Raw genomic sequence first — 26,324 nt, forward strand, 5'->3', positions numbered from 1 at the left:
AATGGTTCTGAACTTCTGTTTAAATGAGAAACATTCTATGTTAGAAGAATAGAAAGCTCTGGTACTCACATATTACTTCTAGGTAGCGCTGGGTCTGTAAGTCTTTGACAGCGGGGTGATCTACCAGACAGATGACAGGGACTCCATCGTCCTCGCGCCCCACGGTCAGCAAAAGCTGACTAGTCACAGTGAACATATCAGACCATTGCTCCACTTCAGATTTGCCTGCCAGACAGATGAGGGAGAGAGCACAGAGTAATCACGGAACAGCATATTCATGACAACATCACATTGTCATCGTCTCGCTGGCGTCACCATGGTAGACAAAAGAAGTGCTGGGAAGAAGTGCCCTTAAATTTCCAACTTTCATCTCTATAGCATTGACTGCAAAGGGCAAGGAAGAGTACACGTGGGTAATGCTATCCCTCCTACCAAAGTCATTAAAACTTAAAATACACAGTGCACTGTCATAAGGATTAAAAATGCCAGGATGCTTACAGCGCCACTGATCTAAGAGCTTGGGGTTTTTTTTGGAAAGCATCCTGGAATTCAGATGCTATGGAGATGAAAACCCATCACCAGCTATTAGGAGGAAAAGAGAGTAAATGGATTAACATAATTAAAAATAGTAATTCAAATATTTAAACAGTAGCACTGTTGAAAATCCATTGAAAATATCATAGCAGTGGGTTGGAGTGAAGGACTTCCAGGATAAGCACAGAACAGGAAAGAGGCGTCTCATGGTTAAGTAACAAAAACTAACGAGGTTTTCCATGAACTCAGCACATATTTGCTGACCAGAAACCACTGCCTCTTTTAAACGAGCTTATCAGCTGCACTTTTTATGGTTCAAATCATGGAGATAAAATGGGTAAGAGGGAAGCCTACAAATGACACCTCCCCTTCAAGCCCACAAAACAGGTCCTGTGGATAATACATAGGTAAAACACATTGACAGCTGTTAAAAACAACAACCTGTTATGTTTAGAGGAAAGACTGCATAAACAAAGAGGATCCTGGTTCTCTCTCCATTTGAGTCCGTATAAAATCAAGAACAAAAAACTATTTCAGTTTTCCTATTTCTGTTTTTGAAAACCTCACTGTGCCAAAGAATCAGCAGGGTGATTTGGTATTTCAAGAAGCGACTACTTGCTCGGCAGTCTTCAAAGATACAGGACTGTTGGAATTCAATTGCTGAAGCGAAGAAGCTTAATAAAAGAGCTGGACAGGTCAAGCACAAGTGGTCAAATACTGTTGTCCTGGAGCTCTACAGAAAGCAAAAGAAACCAAGGAGGAGGCTATTTGAAGATCCATGCATCATTCAGATGACAACAGGTGCCGGAATGCAGTTGGTTCTATGGGATGTTACATGTGGCAGCAGCTTTGCCATCCACTATTAGCAGCATAAGTTCAGTATGTGTCATTGTGCTAAGCGAGGGAAGGGATATACGTCCTCTGTCAGGAGGACTTTATCCTGTCCTTGCAGGGGGTTAGATTTGCAGGGCTGTATCTGACTTCTGTAAGGATCTGTTATTATCTCAGATGGGACAAAACCAGAGGTGATGCCATGTGCACACAGACTTAAACAGCACATCATATGCAATCCATGTTGTGACTTATCTGTACAAATTTCACAAGCACTAGACTTTACAGTAGAAGAAACGTATTTTTATACGAACATCTACACAATCCCACATGAAGAACTGCGCTAGATATAGAAGTGCACTGAAATGCTTTTACACCCCAATTGATGCCATCACACTGACCCTGAATTCAGGGCAAAGAGCTACCTTCCCCGCACACGTTAAGGGATCACTGCAGACATCAGCAGCTGAAGAGCAAATCCAGAACTCTGAACTCTGATTCTGGCAGGTAACTAAAGGACAAAACAGGTGTAAAGTCCCTTATTGTTAAGATGGGTTTGTCATTTAAGTCTGCCCATATATTTTGCCACTGACATGGCATCTGAAACAGCTTGAGCTATTTAAAAAAAACAAACCCAAGTGTTTCTATTCTCTGTCACCACAATATTATATTTAGAAGGTATAAAATGTAACCACTTCAGTTATCTATACAATGGTGCTCATCTAGAAGATAAATCTACCCGTTAGCTCCTTGGTCCCTTTGAACCATCTGATTGTGGTGGCTGGTCTGCTGGCCATGGCAGTGCAGTTCAGTTCAATCTCCTCTCCTTCAGTGGCAATGTCTTTCTGGATATCAATCACCAAATTGCGTGGTGGGACTAAAATCAAAAATATAAATCAGAACATGGTCAGTACATTTTTATCTTTAACTGGTGTAGAACCAAGAACTCATGAACAAATTACTCAATGTTACGTAAGAACGGCCATACTGGGTCAGACCAAAGGTCCATCCAGCCCATTTCCTGTCTACTTACAGTGGCCAATGCCAGGTGCCCCAGAGGAAGTGAACCTAACAGGTAATAATCAAGTGATCTCTCTCCTGCCATCCATCTTCATCCTCTGACAAACAGAGGCTACGGACACCATTCCTTACCCATCCTGGCTAATAGCCATTAACGGACTTAACCTCCATGAATTTATCCAGTTCTCTTTTAAACGCTGTTATAGTCCTAGCCTTCACAACCTCCTCAGGCAAGGAGTTCCACAGGCTGACTGTGCGCTGTGTGAAGAAGAACTTCCTTTTATTTGTTTTAAACCTGACAGCTGGATTCTTTTTGGGTAAACTACGCACCCAGACTTATCAGATCTCTTAATTTATCAAATTATTATTTGTACTATTGTCCCTTAACACACAGGTTCCTAATAGTTGTGTTAAATGTTTTCAGCCCAGCTTTGAGCTTCATCAACTAGTGCTTATTAAATTCTCATTTTCTATAGTCCCTCCCAGCTAAGTACGGTCCCCTGTAAATTGTCTGCTCTCTTTCAAGCTACGTGGGTGTGATAAAACATAAAGAATACAGCTTGCATTCATATAAATTTTACAGTCAGTCATGAGAAGGGAAACAAACAGAAAAAGGATTACATTTAAAGGTACCATAACTACCTACAGTTTTAGCTCCTTAAAGGTAAAAAACTTTTTTCATCTGCTCTTCAGTTTCAAGCCTCTGGCTCAAGATGTGGAACATGACCAACAAAGATCAAATACATTTAGGCTCTTTAAAAAAGCCACCACGCCTGGGACCAGAATAAAATGCCACTGCCTCCAATTGCCAATGCATCTCCCACCAAAATAAACCAAAAGGCAAATGGAATCCCAGATTTGATGAAAAGATGAGGAAACAAGTTTAGATCTTTACAAAGATAATTGCTTCAGATTGCAATTACTGCAAGCTGAGAGGTTTCCTCTCTTTAAGGCAAGTACCCTCTAGAGGCAACACTACTGTGAGCTACAAAGCCAGAGGGCTGTAATCATCATCAGTGATAAACAATCCAATGCTATTTAGGAACAGTAATACCCAAGGGAGACCACCACCACCACAGTAGCATGCGACCCATAGACAGGATAAAAACAAGTTTAAAATTCTGGAAAAGATGAAAAAGACAGTAAGGACGGAAACATAAATATATCACCCAATACACATAAAGGCCTAATAAGGATGGAATTAAGTAAAGAATTTAAACTGATATTTTCAAAGATAAATCAACATTTTTTGTTCTCATCACTATGATTAAGCAATTGTATGGTTGAAATACAACTCATGCATTTGCAAGCTCATGAAGAACAAATGTATAAATACCTTCCAGATGATCGAAGGACTAATTAATTAGTCACTTGGAGCTTTTCTCCAAGATGAGTAAAACAGAACATATATTTCAGTTTTTCATATGATCTAATCCATTGTGAATGAATAAATACATATAGTGTCACAGAAGACATCAAAATACATGGCAAGAGAGGAAAACATAAAAAAATTACAAAGAAAAATAGCAGGCATCCACTGATGGCTCCTTCACTGCAGCAGTGGTGAGAGACACCTAGAAAGGTTTCTCTGCTTTCCCAAGAGACTATCATTGAAAATGTGACTGGAAAGCATAATGTTAAAGCTACTAGTAAGCGTAACATCAAAACATGGAAATATAGGTACTATTTACTTCCCACGTACAAGATTCCATCATAAAGTGCTAGAAAGGAGGACCAAGGAAATGCTCTGACTTACTTTCTTTTTATGAGAATATTTAATCAAGAGAACAAGGTTTAGCCTAGTGTTTTGAGCACCTGAGATCCCAGTTCCCAACCCTGAGTGACAGTCACTCTCTGCTCTTGAGTAACTGAATATGCTTCTGCCCTTGTTTCCCACTCCATGAAAGGAGGGCTAGGAGCACACCCACATGCATACACACCCCCAATATGCCAAGAACTGACACAAATAGATGCTCAGGGCCTTACAGATACATCAGGTATACACACAGCTGCAATTTCTCTAAAATAGCCCTGGAACACAAGAAACAAAAACTGGTATATACTGAATCTTCAAGTGCAACTTTCTTAACGAGAACAACTAAATTGCTTTTCTAGCCTGCTATAGAAGACACAAAATACTTGCTTCTAGGCCCATTAAACAGGTACCACTGCTTCTGATGCATCTCGTAGCAATGAGTGAATGTACATTAACTAATTCAATACATTTAAACATACACCAATAGGAGGGAAACTGAAGGGGACAAAAACATCCTATTCAGCTGAACATCAGAAAACTGATGTACAACTTGAAGGCTGTAGATAAACCTGAGATTCATACTAGGGCAGACTATAAACATTAAGACAGAACAGAATCTCATTAAATATGAGAAAAACAACCCAACTCACAACCAATCAGTGAGTGAGATCTTACATTAAGATCTTCCACTGCGATTCAGGTTCTCTTATTAACAGAAGCTTAAAAGTCAGCACTAATCTTTGGACATGGCTGTAATAATATTAGCTACTATTACCTGTAACTGTATTACCTTTATAACTGCATCTGTATCATTGTCTTGCAAACCATGAGAAATAGGATGAAAAACAGGAGAATTAGGTAGATTACATTTTCACCAAGACAATTCTGAGTAGAAAAAGTGAACTGCAACACTCCAAAATGGATAATTCCTAAGCAAGTAAGCGCACACAAAATGTCAGATGAAAGATTTCAAGTTCTTTATACATACAAACTAATACATAAAATAGTGGCTATTAAATCAGCCCACACAAAAGTTTACAGAAATCCCACATTTTGCATTATAATTATGCTTAAAGTTTTTGCTTAAACATCAAGCAACTAACAAACATGCATCGGCATAAGCATCTTGAAGCAAATTAAGAGGCTTAACAACTGCGTAATGTACACAGTACTTTCCTTAAAGAGCACCACAGACAGCGAACAAGACTTTATTCTTCATTTATTATTGGGATGCTGGCAGACCAGGTGCCAGTTTATGCCACTGTCCCCACACCTCAACTGGGCACAGAACCTTTGACCAGAGATTTTTGGTAGCAATGCCTGTTTTGCCCTATACATCCTTGTGCTCCATACTAATGATATGTAGGACTGCGTGAGCGAACCATCTTCAGTTCCTTCTCCACAACAAAGTCCCACAGAGGAAACTCCAAAGCAGAAGGGAAGTAGGGGAGGTAGAGAAGCACCCATAGGGGGACACCTCTCAAAGAATTCCAATTACTGGACTCCTTCAACTAGCATCCCTATGGGTGCTCTACCTCAGGTGACTTCCGAGCAATATCTTCATCATGAAGAGGGAGCTTCAAAGTAGAGTCCAACACCGAAGACAAGACCGCATTCCCTAGGGCAGCATCTTATCTAGAAGAATGACCCATCACATTGAGTTTGGAAAAGGTACGTGTTGAAGTCCAAATTGCAGCCTTGCAGATCCCAACAATGGGAACGTGTTAAAAAGCCATCATAGACCCTGACAGAAATCTAGTGGAATGGGCTAACACCTTGGGAGGAGCTTGTGTATCAGCAAATTAACAACAATGAATAATACATCCAGATATCCACCTGGACAGACGGTGGTTCCCTTGAACAGGTCAGCAATTGAACTGCCTGGGAGACTAACTAAATGAATTGGTTCTCTCCTTTGTACTGAGGTCAAAGTGGCCTTTATTACGTTGAGCTAGAGCTAGAGACCTAACCTGTGGGACACGGACAGTGATGAGTTTATGGCAGAGACCTTGAGTAACCAATCATCAAGGCATGGAAAAACCATTGTCTCCCAATAAACAAAAGGTAGTTGGTGACCACTGCCAAAACTTTCAAGAATAATTTTGGAGCAGAGAAAAGGCTGACTAAAAGTATCCAGTACTGGATGTGACCTTGACTGACCAGAACCCAAAATAATCTCTTGTGAAAAGGACAAACTGTGGCATGAAAGTAGAACGTCCTGAAAGTTGTGGGCTGAAACCCAACCCCCGTGGATCCATTGGTGGAATTACAGCTGCAAAAATCACCATTCTCCATATTTGTATTTTCAGGAAGTTGTTCAGGAGTCAGATCTAGAATTGGTCTCCACCCTTCATTCTTTTGTGGGACCCGAAGTGATCGATGATTCACCTGTGGTCTCAGTAAGAAGAGTTTCAGTCCATCAAAGGGGCAGTCCTCAATAATACTTTGAAACTCTCTACGTAACCACAAAACTGGAGCCAGGATGCCCAATGTACTGTGACTCCCATTGAAATGGAACAAGCTGCAGGGTCAGCTGCAGCTAGGGAGACCTGTAAAGATGTTCTAGTCACTAGCTGACCTTCAGCTATGGCAGCGTGGAACTGCTCGTGATGTTCTGCTGGAAGGTGTTTAATAAATGTGCTGAATTTGGAATAAATGGTGTGCCTATTTAGCCATAAGAGCTTGGTAATTTGCAATTCTAAACTCTGGGGTTGCAGACGAATGGTGCTGTCTGCCACGTTCACCACTTCAACAGCCAGGGAATTAGGCAAAGGATTCAAAAATAAATATTCACAGTTCTTGGCTGGGAAAGAATACTTCTTATCAGAATGTTTGCACATGGGCAATACCATTGCTGGGGTCTGCCAGATGGTCTTGGCAGGATGCAGGAGGGCCTCATTTATGGGCATGGCCACTTGAGCAGAAAGTGGTATTTGCAAAATGTCCAAGTGCTTGTGCTGTGACTCTCAAACCTCCTCCAGGGGAACATGCAATGAATCTGCAACATGTTATGCTAGCTCCTGAAACTGTTTGAAGCCAGAGAAGGTGGAGGGGGCATAACAGCTTCAGTGTGGGAAAGATGCAATGATAGTTTGAAGAGTACCCTCCTTGTCTGCTTTGGCCTTTCACTCCTCAAAGGTTTCCTCCTGCAGTTGAAGTAGTAGATGAGGAACAAATGAAATATGGGCCTGCCTACCCCAGTGGTCCCAACAAGAAAGGTTAGGAGCTAGTAAGAACTGCTCTTGGTAGGCAGACCAAGGGTCCCAATACGGCCACTGAGAGGAACCATAATTAATATACCCCTAATTTTAGACAAATACTTAAATCTTATTCCTTCCCTTTTTCTCCTCATTGAATGAAAAGAATCTAGGACCATGATCCCTGCCCTCCTGCTGAAGTGTGACACACACAGATATACTCTGCTACCCTAAAGATGAAAGGCATGGGGTCTAGGAAAGTTTGTGAGGATAGTTTGCAGGATTACTAAAGCCAACTGACTGCCTTCTCCTTGTGTTTGCCATTCCCCAGACTGTGGGGTGGGCAGACATTCACTCCAAGTCAGTAACAGTGTCAGACTTACTCCAAAACGTCACATTAGGAATTCATATGTTTACACTCAGCCGATGCAGTGATTCATCCTTATGCAGCCTCAGCAAGGCAGTTATTGTCCCACCCTTCCAAATGGAGATACTGACCAAGGAAATTTAAGTGAGTCAGTGACAGGCAGAGCCAGACTTAGAATTCAGGGGTGTCTGGCTCCTAAACCTTTACTTATCTCACGAAACGGAAATGCTGCAGAAAAAAACAAACCTCTGGCTTCTCCACTACAGACAGGATATTACTTAGAAAGAGGAGCATGGAGAGTGATTACAAAGAAATTCTATTGGATAGAGGCACACAGCCAGTCTCCTCCTCACTTAGCTAACACAACTAGTAGCTAACAGCTATGACGTTTGATGCGGCAAATGGCTCACTAGAAAATGTAGGTTGATCTTTGCTAGTCACCTTCAAAATCTTGAGATTGCCGTTTCAAGTCCCAGACTCAATAGATCCATAAAGGCAGCTGGTCATTAGTGTAAGAGCTCTTTGGGATCAAAAAAAAATGTTGATTTTTAGTGAAATCTCAGAGTGGGTGTGGCTCTATAAGGCAAGTTTTAAGAATTGATTCAGTTTTAGCAACTTTTGGTGGCTGTAATTGCTATAAAATAGTTTCCAAAAAAAAAATGTGCTGATTCCCTTTCCCCTCCCCATCATGCTTGGACCCTCCACGTAACTGAAGAGTTAGAGTTTAGTGCTCAGCACTTACCAAGCACAGTCATAGTGGTAAAAATTTCCTGTGGGGGATCGGTGTAGAGCTGGCAGAAGTATCTTCCTTCATCAGAAACTGAGACATTTGTCAACGACACTCTGAGTTCACTGTTAGAGAAATTCACTAACTGAAACCTGCTGTCCTTCAAAGCTGTGGAACAAACAGATCATTAGTGATTGTGATGAACAAGACAGATACTACATTTCCTCCCACAAAAACATGGCAAAGCCAGAAAGAGTAGTAACGGTGCCCAAACAAAACTCCTACTTGTTCCACATTATTCCAGCTCCTTGCATTTCAATTTGGGTTTTAACAATACTCATGCACTCAGATCAATAACACTAATCAACAAATTCTCCATACAAAACTACTCATGTGTCTAGCTTTTGTTTTTCAGAAGATGCAGCGATGTGTTGGGTAAGAAGGCTGCCATAAAAACAATTCAGGGAGTTATTTTGTGGCTTAAAGCGGAGTGCAGCATTGATACCATGAGTGGATTAGGACCGGCATGAAGCAGAGATAAGAATCAGAGCAAAGAATTTAAGATTTAGGTTTCCTTACACAAGTAATTACTGCTAAAATCCCTTTAGGAATTTTGACAGCACTGACAAATATTTCACTGATGGTCTCTCTCGAGTGTCAATTTTGGGACAAGGTGTGTAATACCTAGCAAAATGGGGACCCTGATCTTTGATCTGGGTCCTTAGATGCTATTGCAATACCAGTAAATCACAATCTCCGCTGAGTTCGTCTCACCCAATTAGTTACTTAGATTGTAAGCAATTTTGGAGAAGAGACCCTCTGCATTGCGTATACATAGAGAGCACTAGTCGTCCTGTTCCATCCCGTCCAATTCCAACAGCAGTCATTAGACTGAATAATTTAAATAGTCTCATTTCAGTTGTTATCCTCACAGTGTTATCTAAACAGGAAATAAAGCCATCCTCCTGCACTGGGCACCATGGCGACAGATTTAGTTTTGGCTTTAAAGGAGACAGATTATCTTGAACATGTCAATCTTCAGACCAAACATATTACTCCTCAGAACATTGTACTCTCCTGCATTACAGTATTCAATTTGTTTGTGTCAGCTAAATATTTGGTGCCCAGTTGCAATTCACTCTGAAATACTACAATCAATTCCTACTGCAGAGTAAAACAGTCTGACTTTTAAAAGGGACCATCAAGGTTTCCATTAAGGAGAAAGATTATGATTGCCTATCATCTATGCTCTGAAGAATCAACTAAACTTTAAGTGCCTATCATTAAATTAAAAAAGAGGCTTTAGCAATATTTTTATCCAGAATGCTAGGAGGGTGGGGGTCAGTTGCAACCAAATAACACAGGGATGGAAACTTACGCCTGAAGTCTTTGAAATAAATCGTCTGTCTGTTGGGATTCAGTAGCTGAATCACTGAGTCATCGCTGTTTTTGACTCGACAACTGATGGTGGCAACTTCTCCCTCCACTACCGTCACATCTTCAGTAACCAAGTTCTGTCCATCACCTTAAAAAGCAAAGAAAGACAGAGATTAAATACTGTATTGCCAAGTTTTTAAATTATGTCAGCTGGATTCATGTAGAATCTATCAAGAACAAGCTTTGGTGGACCCCCATGCTGAAGCAAACTATTCCTTCTTGAGTACGAAGAGGGTATTATTATTGGCTTAGTGTCTATTCCATAGACAATTCATAACTCTAGTTACCTGGGCAATAATTTCATTGCTGCACACATATACAGCTGGCCATTGGACAACATCTGAAAGGGGGATCCTGGGGAAGAAAATAACGACTTGCCATTTAACTCTAATGAACACCACTAAATTAGACTAGAATAACTGAGAGAGCTCTGTGGGTGGCTAGAGTGGAAGGGGCAGCTGCTTTTCTGAAAACAAAGACTGCCCCTTCTACTGTATGCATTGGCAAGGCTGCTCTATAAGCAGCTGATGGATAATTTCATCTAGATGTAAAAACCTGACTCCAAGGAAAGAACTGGGCAAAGAAGGAGCAGACAAACTCTCTTGCTCCTAGAAGCCAAACATCTGCTACCTTATCCCACCCACCCAGAATGCAATATTTGAGAATGAACCCCTGGTTGGCAGATATGCAAGGAACATATGCCAAAGTGGGGGAAAGAGGGAAGGGAACAAAAGGAGATTGACTCTGGGGGGCCATGTCTTCATCTCAGCCCTACATCACAGTAAGGAGCCAAGCACCGCGGCACAGACTGGCCCCCAAAAAACAAGTGGTGGAGGCATCGTGAGACGTGCAGTTGATGGCATGATGTCTACCTCTTAGTTCCCTGGGAACCAAAAGAGTATCAGAGCTACACAAGAGAGTGAAATGGAGAAATGAATGGACAGTGCAGCCGATAGGACCTATTAACGCATGCAAGATACTTCCTGGAGCCCAAGTGCAGATCTTGGTGCTAAGGAGGCAAACCAATTCACTGAAAATGCGAAGCGCTTCCAAGAATACAGTGATCCTGGGATTTCCTCTTGAAGTGATGTGAAAATCTGAAGCCCAGTTTTTAGTTCATTCAAATTTGATTGCGGTTGCTATACAGACAATTTCTAGTACAGTTATATTAAAATATACTAAAGGAGTAGGAACAAGAAGGGAAATGGAAGAGCTTACTTCTATAGTATATTATAAATATATAAGAAAGATTCTGGAAACACACAGTTTTTTGTTGTTGTTTTTTTTTTTTTTTTTAACTAGCAAGAATTCCTATCGCTTTTCCCCTTTCTACTTTTGGTTGAAGGGTGGAGGAAGACTTTTTAACTATCTGCAGCGCCAACAATCCTAAAGATTCAAATATCTCCAGCAAAAAATATTGAGCAACTTCATTTTCTGCTGTTGTTGGGATGGAGGTGAAGGAACAAGCCCACTGAATGATTTAAAAAAACGTGCCTGGACTACTCAGAACTGAAAAAAGGGATCAATTATTGTTAGGACAATTGCAACACAAAATACTGCTTGTTCCTGTTAAAGTTGTTGAAAGGAAATCACTTGTGGTACAAAGTGCCCATCTTCACAACAGCCACACATGAGAAAGCCCTATAGTATCAGGCATTCCCCCCTGTTCACCTACAGCTTTCACTCGTTCTCTGGAATCTGGGGAAGCTTTATACAGTCAGCGATACTTCCTTTGGCCATATTCTCCATTTTTTTTTTAATATCTTTGAATCATCACAACTAACAGTTGCTATTTACTCAGCAGCAATTTGCATATTTTTGAGGAAAATACAGCAATAATTGTACTGTTTTATGGTAAAGCAATAGTTTTTAAGAATCGCTTGAGAGGCATTTAAAGTACCTATAGATTGGGTAGTTTGTTAAAAAAAAGATCAGTAATGTATGTATATTTAATCTCAAACTACACAACTAAGGTATACTAAACCACTGCCTTCAAGGATGGGAGCCTTTAGCAGCTCCAAGCTGAAGTGGTAAGGAGATCATAGTAAGTTTTTATCAACATACACTTCATCACACCAATGTGCATGAAAGTAAGGGTGGCCAAGCCCCATAGCACTGACATTGACTCTGATAACAAGGACTGTCAGAGGCCACGTCCAGACTACCCGCCGTATCGGCGGGTTAAAATCGATTGCTCGGGGACCGATATATCGCGTCTAATCTAGACACGATATATCGATCCCCGAGCGCGCTTATATCGATTCCGGAACTCCATCAACCCCAACGGAGTTCCGGAATCGACAGGGAGAGCCGCGAACATCGATCCCGCGCGGTGTGGACGGGTGAGTAATCCGATCTTAGATATTCGACTTCAGCTACGTTATTCACGTAGCTGAAGTTGCGTATCTAAGATCGATTTCCCCCCCGTAGTGTGGACCAGCCCATAGAAAACAGTCAAGGGTAGTTGACAGATGAATAAAGAAGGGAACAGAAAAGTATTTGCTTAAAAGTCTGAAAATTCAATTTACCTTTCTCAATCTTAAATTGCCTATAGGTTTTATGTACTAAGAATGCAACATATTTTTCCCTCTAGCAGGCCAAATATTCTTTCCAACTGAATGATGCTTAGCAACATTAAAAAACTGTGAATAAGGGAACATGGGAGAAAAATGGACAACTTTTAAATGTAATGAAATAAACTGGACTGGATATTTGGGAGTGTAGAATGAAAAAGTGAGGTATATCACCAACAATTTAGTGACTGCCCCACTCACGTAGGACAGTTCACTTGCACAACAGAGACTTGATAATTTCCAACCAGGAAAACCTGCACAGGCAATTAGGCAGCCACTAAACACAATAATGCTATCAGATATGCAGCAGAAGTGTATATAGAAATTGCTCAACTAATATAAATAATAATATTACCAAAGCCTTTTGTATTTTATCCTTTCCAGGACTAAAAGGAAGTCAATAAATAAAATATAATGGATATATCAAGTCAGTCAGAATGTTCTGTACCAACAAACAAACCCAATAAAAACATTCAGTAAACATCAAGTAACTATGAATGGTTAACAAGTTAATTTTAATGCCAGAACACAACACTTGAAACACATTCTCTATTGTTCTAATCTGCATGAGTGTTCGTCTATGAATATTTTCAATTGCAATCTAATTGATCTGAAATTAATCCCACTGGGCAACTCCATTTATGTCAGAATTATACTTACTCCATCATTCATGAGCCTTGCAAAGTATCACTATATCCATGCGTGGTACACATGTGCTTATGACTGGTAAGCAAGAGACCATGTAGTGATATCACAGCAGCTCCTGTTCTATAAAGGAGAAATCTGCAACTGATAGCTAGCTAAAAAATTACATAACTTTACTCTTTGTTTTGAAGCCTATCAGCACACTTTTTTTTTTCTTGGTAAGTATAATGGGGCAGACTGGCCCTGCACTGGGACAGAGAGTTAACGCTCTCCTTGCTGGCAGAGGAAGCCACACCCCTGAGGCTCTGCTGGGCATGCTCCAACCGGGAGTCAAGCATAAAAGCCTGCGGAACCGCTCAGTCAGGGCTGGCAGCTGAGGAAGTAGGACACACAGCAGAAGCTCCAGCCCAGGAGCAGTTGCAAGCCTTACAAGAGGGATCTGAGGAGCCAGGAAGCAGGCCCAGAGACTGGCAGCTGTGGGAACCCCAGGGACCATCGGGTGCTGAGGAACCTGGAGACCCTGATGCCACAAGGACTGCTATGTTTGGGGGACTGGCAGGAAGTGACCCAGGGAAGGGAAGGCAATAGTATCTCTCACCACTCTGAGGGCAGCGTGTTGCGGTAGGATTCCCTGCTGACCCATAGCGGATCACGCCATCACTGACAGGGCCCTCAGTTGGAGACTGGTGAAGGCGGGTGGGCCTGGGCTCCCCTACTGGGGGTCTCTCACCCCCCCATCTTTTGGGGGATGACACAGTTCACCAACCCCTCTCTCGTGCCCCAAAGGTGGTAGACAAACTCCAGCCGCTAGGTCGCACTATCCCGTCGGGCGAAGAGAGTGTAGAGGGACTCTGGCCATTAGGCCACGCTGCCTTAGGAGCACACTATAGAGATATCGGGCCACACTATCCCACTGGGCGAAGAGAGTGTAGAGGGACTCTGTTCATTGGGCCCCGCTGGTTTAGGACAGCACTATAGGGACTCCGGCCACTGGGCTGCTCTACCCCACCTGGGGAGGTGGATTTGAGGGACTCTGGCCATTGGGCCATACAGCCCTCACTACTGGGGAGGTAGTAAGATCTTTGTAGACGCAGGGGGCAGGGTTAACCTCCCCCCCAACCCCCGAATCAAAGGGGTGATGAGGTACAAAACCTGCCACAGTAAGAAACAATGATTTCCTTCAGCTAGGTTATGCAAGAGACTGAAAAGAACTGGAGCTCAAATTCCAAACAAGGATAGATTCCTTCCAATGATGCCAAGGCTGTGGGTTGATGCTCTCAAGGTGAGAACATCTATCTCTGAGGACTGGCAGCTATGGTCACAACTCTATTCTTCAGGTAACAAATGACAATTATTACCATTGTGCTGTTATACATGCTCTACTCCATGAAAGGTCCTGAACCCCTAGAAGCTACTATGTTCAAAATATGCCACAGATGATAACAGCTTTATTTGTCATGGAAATATTGAAACTATAAAGCTCTACAATAAAAAAACAGAAATAAACCACAAAATACTTTAACAATTAACTCTTTCATCCGCATGCAGTATGGCTATTTTAGATAAAGTACATACACTTCTCAAAGACGCAAGGTGACTTAATTGTAATGCTAAGCTTGTATTGCATGAGGAGTTGGCTGTACTATACATAGACCTTCTGGATGTACTTTTGCATTTTTGAAGCCAAGCCTTCTTCCAGTAAGTTTTGGTTTATTAAAAACTCCACAAGCCAGAGTGATAACCTACTCCTTCCTGATCAGGAAACGTATTTCAAACTGCAACCTTTTTTGCTGAAGTTTCTTTTATTTAGCTGGTGGACAACTATCCCTTCTTGTGCGTCGTTTACTTTGCTATGGAGAATATACTTATATGTAAATGAGCTCTTTTACACTGGATACTTTTTTTTTTATTCCTGTAATTTATCCAGGACCCAATTATGCACATCAAGTCTAGGAAGAAATGGTATGGAATATCAAACACCTTGTTTACTACTCCCTTCATTCTTTAATACTCAGCATGCTTAGCCTCAGGGGATCAGCTTTATTTCCATGGTGGACATTTACCAAGTCTGAACTCACAACCTCAGTTAGCCTGCTACTAAACCGTGCTCTCCATATGCTTTGGAGAAGCTCCTCCATTTGAATCTGCAATAAAAGAGAAGGCCCACGGTAAACCAGAATCCAGATTACACTGTAACAACATATTGATACCAGAACTCTTCAATGTAATTTACACAGAGTATTTTGCAGATGACAGAAGAACAGCCCATTGTATTAAAGCACAGCCAAGTGCTCAGATCAGAGAAAATGAAATTAGCACTTAACTTCTTGGCATTGGGGTGACTGCATAAAATGTTACAAGATTGACTCCCACTCTCTCAAAGCCTGAATATTGGAAGACCGTTCTCACAAAGCAATTCTCTTTAAAACATTTAAAAAATAAATAGATCAGCTGCAATTTGTCTTCTGATTATCAGATTTACGCTTTTTCTAATCTGTGGGAGAAGGGTTTTTTTGTCTGTCTCTCCCCGAGTTAACAAGGAAACAGGCTAGGGAAAATACATCTTCCTAAGTCATATCTGAACAAAGCATCTAGTCTTGCAAAAAAAGTAAGTAATAGCAAAGAAATGCATTAGATTACCTTTTGGTTTAGCTTGTGAATTTTCCCTGTGCTAAGAGGGAGATTTATCCCTGTTTTTGTAACTTTAAAGTTTTGCCTAGAGGGAAATCCTCTGTGTTTTTGAGCCTTTTGTTATTTGTTAATTAGTGAGGATATTATTTTCAAGCCTTCCCCAGGAAAGCGGGGTGCAGGGCCTGGAGGAATAGGATTCCAAGTGGTCCTTTCCCTGATTTTCTGTCTAAATCACTGGGTGGTGGCAGCATGCTGTTCCAGACAAGGTGGAATTTGTGACTTGGGAAGGTTTTTAACCTAAGCTGGTGAAAATAAGCTTAGGGGGTCTTTCATGCGGGTCTCCACATCTGTACCCCAGAGTTCAGAGTCGGGAAGGAACCCTGACATGCTTAGTTTCATAAACTGCAGTAGGTGAAGTCCAGAAACTGAAGAAAAATTCTTCATGCAATCTCCTCTCTCTCAGTCTAGTAATTATTTACAAGTCAGCTGCACAAAACCCCCTCTCTCTTTAACTGACAGGAACCAACATATCAGATGCATGTAGCGATATCTGGGTTCAAGTTTTAGAGAATGCTGGGGAACGTAGTTCAAATAAAACCCTTGCATTCTAAATTTCTAATTTTCATCATAAATGATGCAAGTTCTGTCAGGTCACAAAATAAGCAGAAGGAATCCTAAGGAACATTAGTGCAGAAGCTAAGCAGTAAAAAGTACATAAAACAGAACCTGAGAGGATATCTACCCAAAAGAGAAATCCAAATTCAAGTCCCTTTGGGTCACTTTGATTTCTCATCTGCTTTCAAACTATACAAACACTATGGACAAAAGGACAGATAAGTGGTTTCACTTGTTGATGACATAAAAGCAAGCACAGACTGGAAAAAACTTTTAATTTTTTGATTGGTAAGATGTGTCGAATTAAACTTAATGATGGGAAAATTTAAGAGATGTAGGCATATAGTTAATGACTAAAAAGAATGCTATTGAACTAGAGGTGAGAAAGGGAGGTACCAACCAAAGGGAATGTCTAGAAAATATAGCAGAAAGGCGTCAAGAACGCTAATGACAGCATATGCATAAAGGGTTAGCATTAAGGCTAGAGAGTCCAAGTAACTTAGTAATGATGCAACTATACGTGCTTCTGATGAAACCTCAGAATAAAGTCTATTTCTGTGCACCACAATTTAACAAAAGATTGAGAAGCAGCAACACAAGGACACAATTTACTCTTAAAATTTCATATTTTTCTCATTATTTAACCTCTAAGAGAAATGTAAATTTTAATAGATTGAAAAATTGCCACATGCCTTTCACAATGCTCAGTGAGGGAGTGGCGAGGGTTTTCAGGAGAGCCATGTTCAAATCCTGCCACCATTTTGAAGAGGGATTTGGAGCAATTTCTCTGACCCTGGGTGTTATTAATGTCTCCGTGCCTATTGCTAAATTGTCTCAGATTTATAAAGCAATTAAAAATATCAATAAAAGCAATCAACCCCCCTCCCCTGAGAGGATGTGTCCCCTAGTATTCATTAAAAATACTCATGATGAATGTGTTACAGGCACTTAATTTTCTTCTACCAGGTGCCTCTACAAGACTATCAATGCTCACTCCTTATCTCCAATCACATAAGCTAAACACCAAAGATTTTTTTCAAGATCTCACATCAAGCAAACATCTCCCCCTCTCTTCTCCTACTGCAGAATGCAACCAAGTGGCATTAACTCAGCACAATGGCATTGGCTTTTATCATAATGATAGAAATAACTGCTGCATTTAAAAATGGAACAAGTCACTGCTCATGAACACACTATTTCTGGATTTACAAGACTCAGACCACTGGAAGGGTACAGATGTCTTAGTGGTCAATTTCAAGTTGGCATAGCACCTGTTTTTATGCAGTAATTTTTATAGGTGCAAAGAAGAGGACGGTTTTTGGCTGCATTCAACTTGCTATGCCATTAGACAAAGAAGAATTTAACAGTAGGGTTAGCTCCCCAGCTGAAAATTGTCACCAATACAGAAGCAGCAGCTTCTGCTGTGGATAAATAGCAGCAAAAAGTTAATCGCCACAACAAAAAAAACCCTGGGGAAGAATTTTATCAATCCAATTGAGAAGAGACTTCTGGAGAAGGTTAAACTGGATACATTCTCCATACTTCTTTGTAAACATAATATTCACTACAAAGGATTAACGAAGCTATTAAGATTTGATTTCCATCTAAGCAATTAACATTTTTTTACATTTATTTAAGAGACTCAATTCTATCTTTCAATTCATTAAACCGTTCCTTATATTTGTCGAGTTTTATGTCAAGTCAAAACCCTATCTGAATTATTACGAATTACAGTAAGAGTAATTTAGAAACAAAATTACTTGAAGTTCAAGTCACTGAAGCTTCTGATGATGGAATGTTGCTCCATTAAAAACAGAGAACTGATTTCTTTAGAAATCCAGTGCCCAGGCTGTCCCAAGTTGGAATGACAATCTGTCTCACGGACGTGTGTTTTCACCTTTAGGTTTGGGGTTCATGACGGGATCTAGGAAGCATAAGCACAGTTCTGCATTTTTGGAAACAGCCAGTGACTCAACTTTCATGAAGATTTGAATAGTTATTTTGATTCAAAGGCCTCCCAATCTAAACACTCTTTGAAAAGCTTCTTTCTGACCCCCGCCTCCCTCCCCAACCTCTTTCATAAGAGCATCACAGCTGCCATACTAGGTCAGAACAATGGTCCATGTTGTACAATAGCCTGTCTTTGGAAGTGCCCCATACCAGAGCAACAGAGGGAGTGCTGAGAACAGGGTAATTATAAAGTGATCTGCTTCTGGCAGCCAGAAGTTTACTATCATCCTAGGTATACTTTTTGCCATTACAACATCCCATGGCAATGAGATGGGTTGTGAGAAAAGTAGTACTTCCTTTTGTTTATATCAAACCTGCTGCTTACTAATTTCATTGGGTGATCCCTGGTTTTTGTATGGTTGAAAAGGGTAAACAACACTTCTTTATTCCCTTTTCCCACACTATTCTTGACTTTATAGACCTCTATTGTACCCTCCCATTGTTGTCTCTTTTTTAGAACTTTTAAATCTTCCCTTGTGTGGAAGCCTTTCCATATCCTTGGTCATCTTCGTTGCCTTCTCTGAACCTTTTCCAGTTCCACTATATCCTTTTTGAGATGGGGCAACCAGAACTGGTTACAGTGATCAAGGGGTGTGTGTGTGTGTGTGTGTGTGTGTGTGTGTGTGTGTGTGTGTGTGTGTGTGTGTGTGTGTGTGTGTGTGTGTGTGTGTGTGTGTGTGTGTGTGTGTGTGTGTGTGTGGAGATTAGTGCCATTATAATATTTTGTCTTATTTTCTATCCCGTTCTTAACAGTTTCTCTCCCAAACATACTGTTTACCTATTTGACTTCAGCTGTGCACTGAGCGGAAGTTTTCAGAGAATTATCCACGGAAACTCCAAGATCCTTCTTGGGTGCTAACAGTTACTTTAGAGCCAATCATTATATATGTATAGTTGGGATTATGTTTTCCAATGTATATTACTTTGCACTCATCAACGGTGAATTTCATCTGCCAATTTGCTGTCCAGTTATCCAGTTCTGTGAGATCCCTCTTCTACTCCTCACAATCCGCTTTGGACTTAACTATCTTGAATAGTTTTATACCATCTGCAAATTTTGCTACTTCACTGTTCACCCCTTTTTCCAGATTGTTAATGAAAACGTTGAATAGCACAGGTCCCAGTACAGAACCTTGGGGGATGCTGTTGTCCACCTCTCTCCATTGAGAAAACTGAATTTATTCCTACCCATTGTTTCCTATCTTTTAGCCAGTTACTGATCCATGAGAGGACACTCCCTCTTATCCAGTGCAACCTAATTCCCTCAAGAGCCTTAAGTGAGGGCCTTTGCCAAGGGCTTGCTGAAAATCCAAGTATACTGTATCAACTGAATTAACCTTATCCACATGCTTGTTGACATCCTCAAAGAATTCTAGTAGATTGGTGAGTCCCGATTTCTGTTTAGAAAAGCTGTGTTTACTCTTCCCCAACAAATCAGAGATACCTATGTGGCTGAAAATTCTGTTCTTTACTATGGTTTCTGCCATTCTCCCCAGTAGTGAACTTGGGCTTACTGGCCTGTAATTGCCAAGATCTCCGCTGGAGTTCTTTTTAAAAAATAAAAAAATCCAACAGTGTTACATTAGATACCTTGCAGTCATCTGGTACAGATGCTGATTCAAGTGACAAGTTATATACCACACTTAGTAGTTCTGCAATTTCATATTTGAGTTCCTTCAGAACTCTTGGGTGAATACCATCTAGTCCTGGTGACTTAGTGTGTAATTTATCAATTTGTTTTAAAACCTCTTCTACTGGCACATCTCTTTGGCACAGTTCCTCAGATTTGCTGCTCAAAAACAATAGCTCTGATGAGGGTATCCCTCACATCCTTTGCAGTGAAAACCAAGGCAAAGAATTTATTTAGCTTTTTTGCAATGGTATTGTCTTCCTTAGTTGCTTCTTTAACACTCTGGTTATCTAGTGGCCTCAACAGCTATTTGGTAGACTTCCTGCTTCAGATGTACTTTAAATAATTCATACTGTTAGGGTTTTGTGTCTTTAATAAGTTGCTTCACAAATTCTTTCTTGATCTGCTCATTGTACTTCTTACAATTAACCTGATAGTTTGTGCTCCTTATTTCCCCACTAGGTTTTCACTTCCAAATGTTAAAGGATGCCTCTTCGCCTCCAACAGCCTCCATTACTTGGCTGTTTAGCGGAATTCTTGTGGTCTTCTTACAATCTTTTATGATTTGGGGTATACATTTACTCTGAGCCTCTGTTATGGTGTTCTTAAGTAGCCCCTATGCTGCTTGCATGCATTTTACTCTTGTGACTGCTCAGTTTAATTTCTGACTAGTGCTGTCATTCTTTTTACTTCTCTTTTTTCAAGGTAAATGTTACCGTGATTTTTTTTTTTAAGTATATTCCCCAAGGATGTTATATTGAATTGCATTATGGTCACTTCAGCTACAGTTACCGCTTGGACCAGATCCTATGCTCCATTTAGGACTACATCAAGAATTCCTTCCCCCCATTTGGGTTCCAGGATTACCTGCTCCAAGAAGCACCACTTTAGAAATTTTATCTCTGCATCATGAACCAAAGTGACATTTACCCAGTCAAAATGAGGACCCTTCTCATCACTCATTATCTTTGTTTGTTTTTAACTAAAACACCAGACAGTATAAGCCAGTGTTTTCAGTCATCTGGATACATACTCAGTTTCATGAAATAGGGAAGAATGTTAATGTGAATTATGCAGATTACAAGCATACGGATACATTATGACCAACAGCAGTCTCATTTCAGTTTCCCTTCAAACATTTCAAGAAATATTCAGCAAAATATTTACTGGTGGTAGATAAACATTTTCAAGTGTGTTTAATTTCATTAGACTGCGTTTACATTCTATCAGAGAAAAATTATGGAGAGGAACAATCAATTTTGTGTTCCCAATGCAGAATCACAGGGGGTGGTGTCAGTGAGGGAAGCTATACTAAAGGGTGAAAAATCCTTATCTGAATAAATATCCTCTAATAATCAGCAAAACTTTTAAACAAGTTTTGAAAAATAAGTGGGGGAAAAAAATCAGCTGCTTTATATTCATGTTGGATAGATTTTGTTCAATTAAAGTTAACTGTGCACAAACTGAATATTAAAAAAACCCATGTGCTTTGTATCTGTATTATATATAATTAATTTCCTGTTGAGATGTCTAACGCTAACTTAAAATTCTCTCTTCCAACTTGGATATGCATTACTACATGGGTATGTTTGATTAGCTTTAAATGCCAAAAGCTTATTACTATGCACTTTAAATATGTAAATCGCATAATATAGTGTAATGGATCCTTTGGAGTCATTAGGGTCTATATAGTAAATATGATACAGTTTCACAATAAATTAAATACATGTTAAGATTATAGTCTATAACTGGTTACTCTACAGTCTATTGCCTTGGATATTTGCATATAGATCACAATCATATCTCCTTGACAACAATAAAAGTGCATTGTCTCAAATTCTCTTGGTGGATTTGGTAACAGAAACAAAGGAAAGAAAATATTTAAAAGACTCACATTCAAGTCAAGTTAATGACTTGGCAAACCCAGGAAATTCAGTTTGAAAGTTGAAATCCCATCCTTAACTCACCCCTTTAAATCCCAGTGTTTGTTTAAATATTGTAAAGTTTAAGTTAATCATTGCTGAGGGGCACATGGAATTTGTTAAGAACCACACTAAACTCCAAATTGTCTTGCTTTCTGGTTACATGATTTGATACTTATTCTTGTCCATGATGAATTGTTTTGCTTCTAAATACATTTCCACCATAGATCTACACTAACTGAAGCACAATCAAGACAACAGAGTCACTGAAATGTCTCATTTTTAAAGGAGCACTGTGCCTCCAGGGTTTCAGTTCCCTCCACTTTCTCCAGAATGTTCTTGATACAAATGGTTTTGAGGGATTCCACTTCGTCACATTACATTACAATGGATTGAGATTTTTCTGTCAATACAATGACAACAGGATTATTGGGTCAAAAAAATATAGACAGGAAAAGCTGATTTGACCGTGGGGCAATTCAGTTTGTCTGTCTACGTCTACGTCTGCCATCACACACAGCAAGCTGAATTTATTTGGTGGATGCCTGAAATATTTCAATGCATTTTATGGAGTTTTACAGGGAGATATTTCAATTTCAACATAAAAGGTATTTCTGAGCCAAGCAAAATTGTTAAGACACTTTTACTCATTTAATTACTACGTCCAGTGTTGAATTCTGCAGTGCTGAGTACTTTCATAGGGACATGACTAGGTCCTTTGAGCTGCACTCACTAATCCCATTAGCTTCCGAACACAGCCTACACACTCTGAGGCCATATGTGGTAAAACTACACAAATTCATTTCCAAATATTTTCATCAGTGAATGAAATAAATTAAGTTGTTACAATATCATCTTTGATCCAGTCTTTAAAAGCATTTATCTCCTTCATGGCATGTTATGGCTCTGCTACGGGGCTTAGTTGGCAGTATACGGCTTCCTGGAAACTGAATATTGGGTTTACACAAGGTAAGTGAAACGGCGTCTTAAGGGACCCACAGTGCACTCCTGTGCTCCACTCCTTCCATACCTAGATGTCAGGACAAGAGACACTTATGGGAAAGATCTTACCCACACCTGCCTTATCCATTTTAGGGATTCAGACTGCCTCTCATCACTACCGCAGCTGAATGCCTTTTATCACCGAAGTTCTGTGAATCAGCCAAGACCGCAAGTACCATAAAAGATTTCAGTGAGAGGAAGGATGGTCTGTGGTTAAAGCACGGGACAGAGACTCAGGAGACCTGGATTCAATTTCCAGCTCTAGCACGTGATTCCTGGACCATGTGGAAGTCAGTTAGTCCGCAGTCCTAGTAAAGGATTCCCCCCTCCCTCCCCTTGGGATCAGGCTCTGTAAAACAGTCACAGTACAGCTGTTCCTCACCTCGGTATTGGGAGAATACATTCACTGCTGTTTGTGAGTGGCTAAAATGCTACAGAGATTGGGAACCTACAGGAAAACAGAGAAGGCCACTTGGCTTTTTTTTTTTCTTAATCTAATAGGGAAGGGATATAAAAAGCAAAATTCAAGCTAGATTCCAACAATGACAAATACTCCGGGGTTAAAAAAATCAATCAATCAGAGCCTTGGAAAAAGGGGAGAGAAGTCCTTCATATAACAGTTTGTTTGCTAACTAAATCCTAGCTTATGCTGCAGTGGAGAACCCATTTTATCAGTGTGAATGTGTCAGTTGCACTCGTCTGCATGCAGATTTTCAAACCATTTTCCTCGATTAAACTTTCCATCTCTGTGAAAAATTGGATGACCTACAGTTTACACAACAGGCAAGAAGCCTTTTGAATCAACGCTGGGGTAATTCAAGCTACTGGAGAAATGCTTCCCTATTTTGGAAAAAAAAAACACAACATAAAAGTAAAACCAACTCCAGCACCTGAGCATTTTGGATTAATAGGATGAATAACCATGTATTATATTTATGGGTGTCAGCAGTACCTGAAATAGGTATCTGCAGTGTAAGTGAAAGAAAAATCACTGGGTATCTTTTCCTTACTACTTAAAGGGAATCTCTGACCTCATTTATTCAGTCCCTCTGGACCATTTAAAAACGAGTGAATTATAGAGTGTAGAGAGGGGGAGATGGAGGGACATAAATCCTGTAAGGAAAAGTCTTGGAATAAACCAAGATGTGAGTAAGTTCAAATGATGGTATATGCTGAAATTCTGCAAACTTATATTCTTGTCTTAAGTCTTCGTTACTTTGTAAAGCTGCAAAATAACAACATTCCCTAATAAGCAGAGTGTTCAGAGCAAGATCCAATTGTGTGTGTCTTGTACAGATAAGGGAATGACTTGAGAACATCCTGCTCATTCACACTGACGATATTTAGGTGATATTTACCCTTAAAAATAAATCCTTGGTCTGTATGTACTGGACTCGGGTGGAGTGACAGGTAGGGGAGAAAGGAGGGAGGCTTAAGTTCAAAAGTTTGTCTCTCACCAACAGAAGTTGGCCCAATAAAAGACATTACCTCACCCACTTTGTATCTTTAATATCCTGGGACCGACATGGCTAAAACACTGCAAATTAAGACTGATTGACAGCTCCATAAGACTGCTGAATCAATACAATGGATGTAACTTTCTCTGGGTGTCCAGGACCATAGCCCTTCAGCTACTCAAACACTCTCCTCTGGCTCTGCAAGCTCCCACTTTGCCTTGCAGGTTAGCACTGAGTGTATCCCAGTCCCCAAACAGCTGAGATGCATCCTCCTGTTGTGTCCAGCCCATCACTGGACACGCTCTGTAATTATCAGGCTTTCTACTTCCAAGGGAACAATACAAATACTCAGTTTAATCAAACAAGCTAGTGTATCAGCTCCAATATAAAACAGCACTGTAATCTATTTATAGTAAAATCAAATATAACTTCATTGACAAAAGATTAAGAGATAATGGAGATATACCTATCTATCTCATAGAACTGGAAGGGACTCTGAAAGGTCAAGTCCAGACCTCTCCCATCAGGACCAAGTACTGATTTTTCCCCAGGTCCCTAAGTGACCCTGTCAAGGACTGAACTCACAACCCTGGGTTTAGCAGGCCAATGCGCAAAGCACTGAGCTATCTGTCTCTCCCCTACTCCCCGAGCAAGGGTAATAAGAACAACATGTTATACAAGAGTACAACAAGCTCTCTAGAAACTAAAACTTTACTGTAGCAGACTACACTCCTTTAGACAAAGGATTGTAAGCTTTTTCTGCAGAGCTTGCTAGTTTTCAGTCAAACCGGGATTCAGAATTACCAGAACACCAAGTCTGTTCTTCAGTGAAATGGATAACAGCGAGATCTGTTTTACTTCCTATTATACTCCGAAGTTCATTGTGTTTTCACCCGAGACAAGACAACCCCTGTGCTTCCAGTCTCCAGTGTCTTCTCATGTTGACTTCACATTCTACTGTTGGTTTGGAATACAAACGTGGCTCCCATTGTGTTTGGTTTCCTTTGCTTCACTTACATATCAGTCAAGGCAGACAGGTAAAACAACCTTCCTTTGTCTAGGAAAAACCTGTCAACCCTGACCCGTGGTCAGAAAAGGGTTCTTAAAGTCACATCTTTAAAGAAGATTATGAAAACTAATGTCAACTTAAAAGCAGTAATCCCCCTCCATAAGCTGATTCGGGGAGAAGGAGGAGGACAATCAAGTCCATTATCCCACTTGTTACTTTGGAAAAAAAAAAAAGACAATGATCAATCCACAGGACTAATGCAATTTTAGTGTAAGAAACTGATCAATGTTAAAGATCAACATGAAAGGCAGTGGTTAGGAACCAACAAATTTGAAGACAAACATGTACATCTTACAAACATCTAGTCATCTATCCGTGCTACTAAAAGCATTCTTTGCATGTAACTGGACAGAGTCCTTGCCCTTTCTATTCATCATAGCGATAGGATATGTTTAAAGTAAATGCAATAACCTATTTCTGTGGCAAGACTATCATAAATGGACAGACATTGCACTGTACAACGTATAGAGGATTATATGCTGGGGAGAGGAGGGGAGGGAAAAAAGAGGCTAGCCAGTTTCACTCTGCTGCAAGTTTGCTTTGAGAAAAAAAAAACCCATCAGAAACCAAGTCACTGAAGCTCACTGCATCTGGTCAGGAAGTCTTAGAAGACCGTTTTAAAAAGCCATACAATTGTCAAACTTGAACTTTTGAGAAGAATGGACAATTTGTGCTAATTGTGTTGGCAAAGAAAGGCATTTACTTTCAATGGAGTTAATTTTGTGACGTCTGTTCATGGCCAAAGAATAAAAGGACAGTTTTAGACTAGGCTGTCAGCAGAAAAATATCAAAGCTGTGCTGCTTTCTGTCATTTATTAAGTCTCTTTCGGCCAGAACAGTTTTATACCAATGATAAACAATATCAAGTCTAGCTTTGACTGCAGCTGCTTTAAAATGTGCA

At 40.3% G+C, this 26,324-nt stretch overlaps 1 protein-coding gene across 5 annotated transcripts in view; it reads right to left on the reverse strand.

Moving 5' to 3' along the window:
• CADM1 (cell adhesion molecule 1) overlaps nucleotides 1-26,324 on the reverse strand; it is a 295,797-nt gene that overhangs the window by 70,430 nt on the left and 199,043 nt on the right. For all 5 annotated transcript variants that reach the window (XM_050921828.1, XM_050921826.1, XM_050921829.1 and 2 more), the window contains exons 2-5: nucleotides 9,811-9,957; nucleotides 8,448-8,600; nucleotides 2,105-2,242; nucleotides 70-225 (exon numbers count right to left, since the gene is read on the reverse strand). In XM_050921828.1, coding sequence (XP_050777785.1) covers nucleotides 70-225; nucleotides 2,105-2,242; nucleotides 8,448-8,600; nucleotides 9,811-9,957 — 594 coding nt within the window. The remainder of the gene's footprint in view (nucleotides 1-69; nucleotides 226-2,104; nucleotides 2,243-8,447; nucleotides 8,601-9,810; nucleotides 9,958-26,324) is intronic.

This window comes from Gopherus flavomarginatus, chromosome 13, assembly GCF_025201925.1.
Source record: "Gopherus flavomarginatus isolate rGopFla2 chromosome 13, rGopFla2.mat.asm, whole genome shotgun sequence".
Taxonomy (NCBI): Eukaryota; Metazoa; Chordata; order Testudines; family Testudinidae; genus Gopherus; species Gopherus flavomarginatus.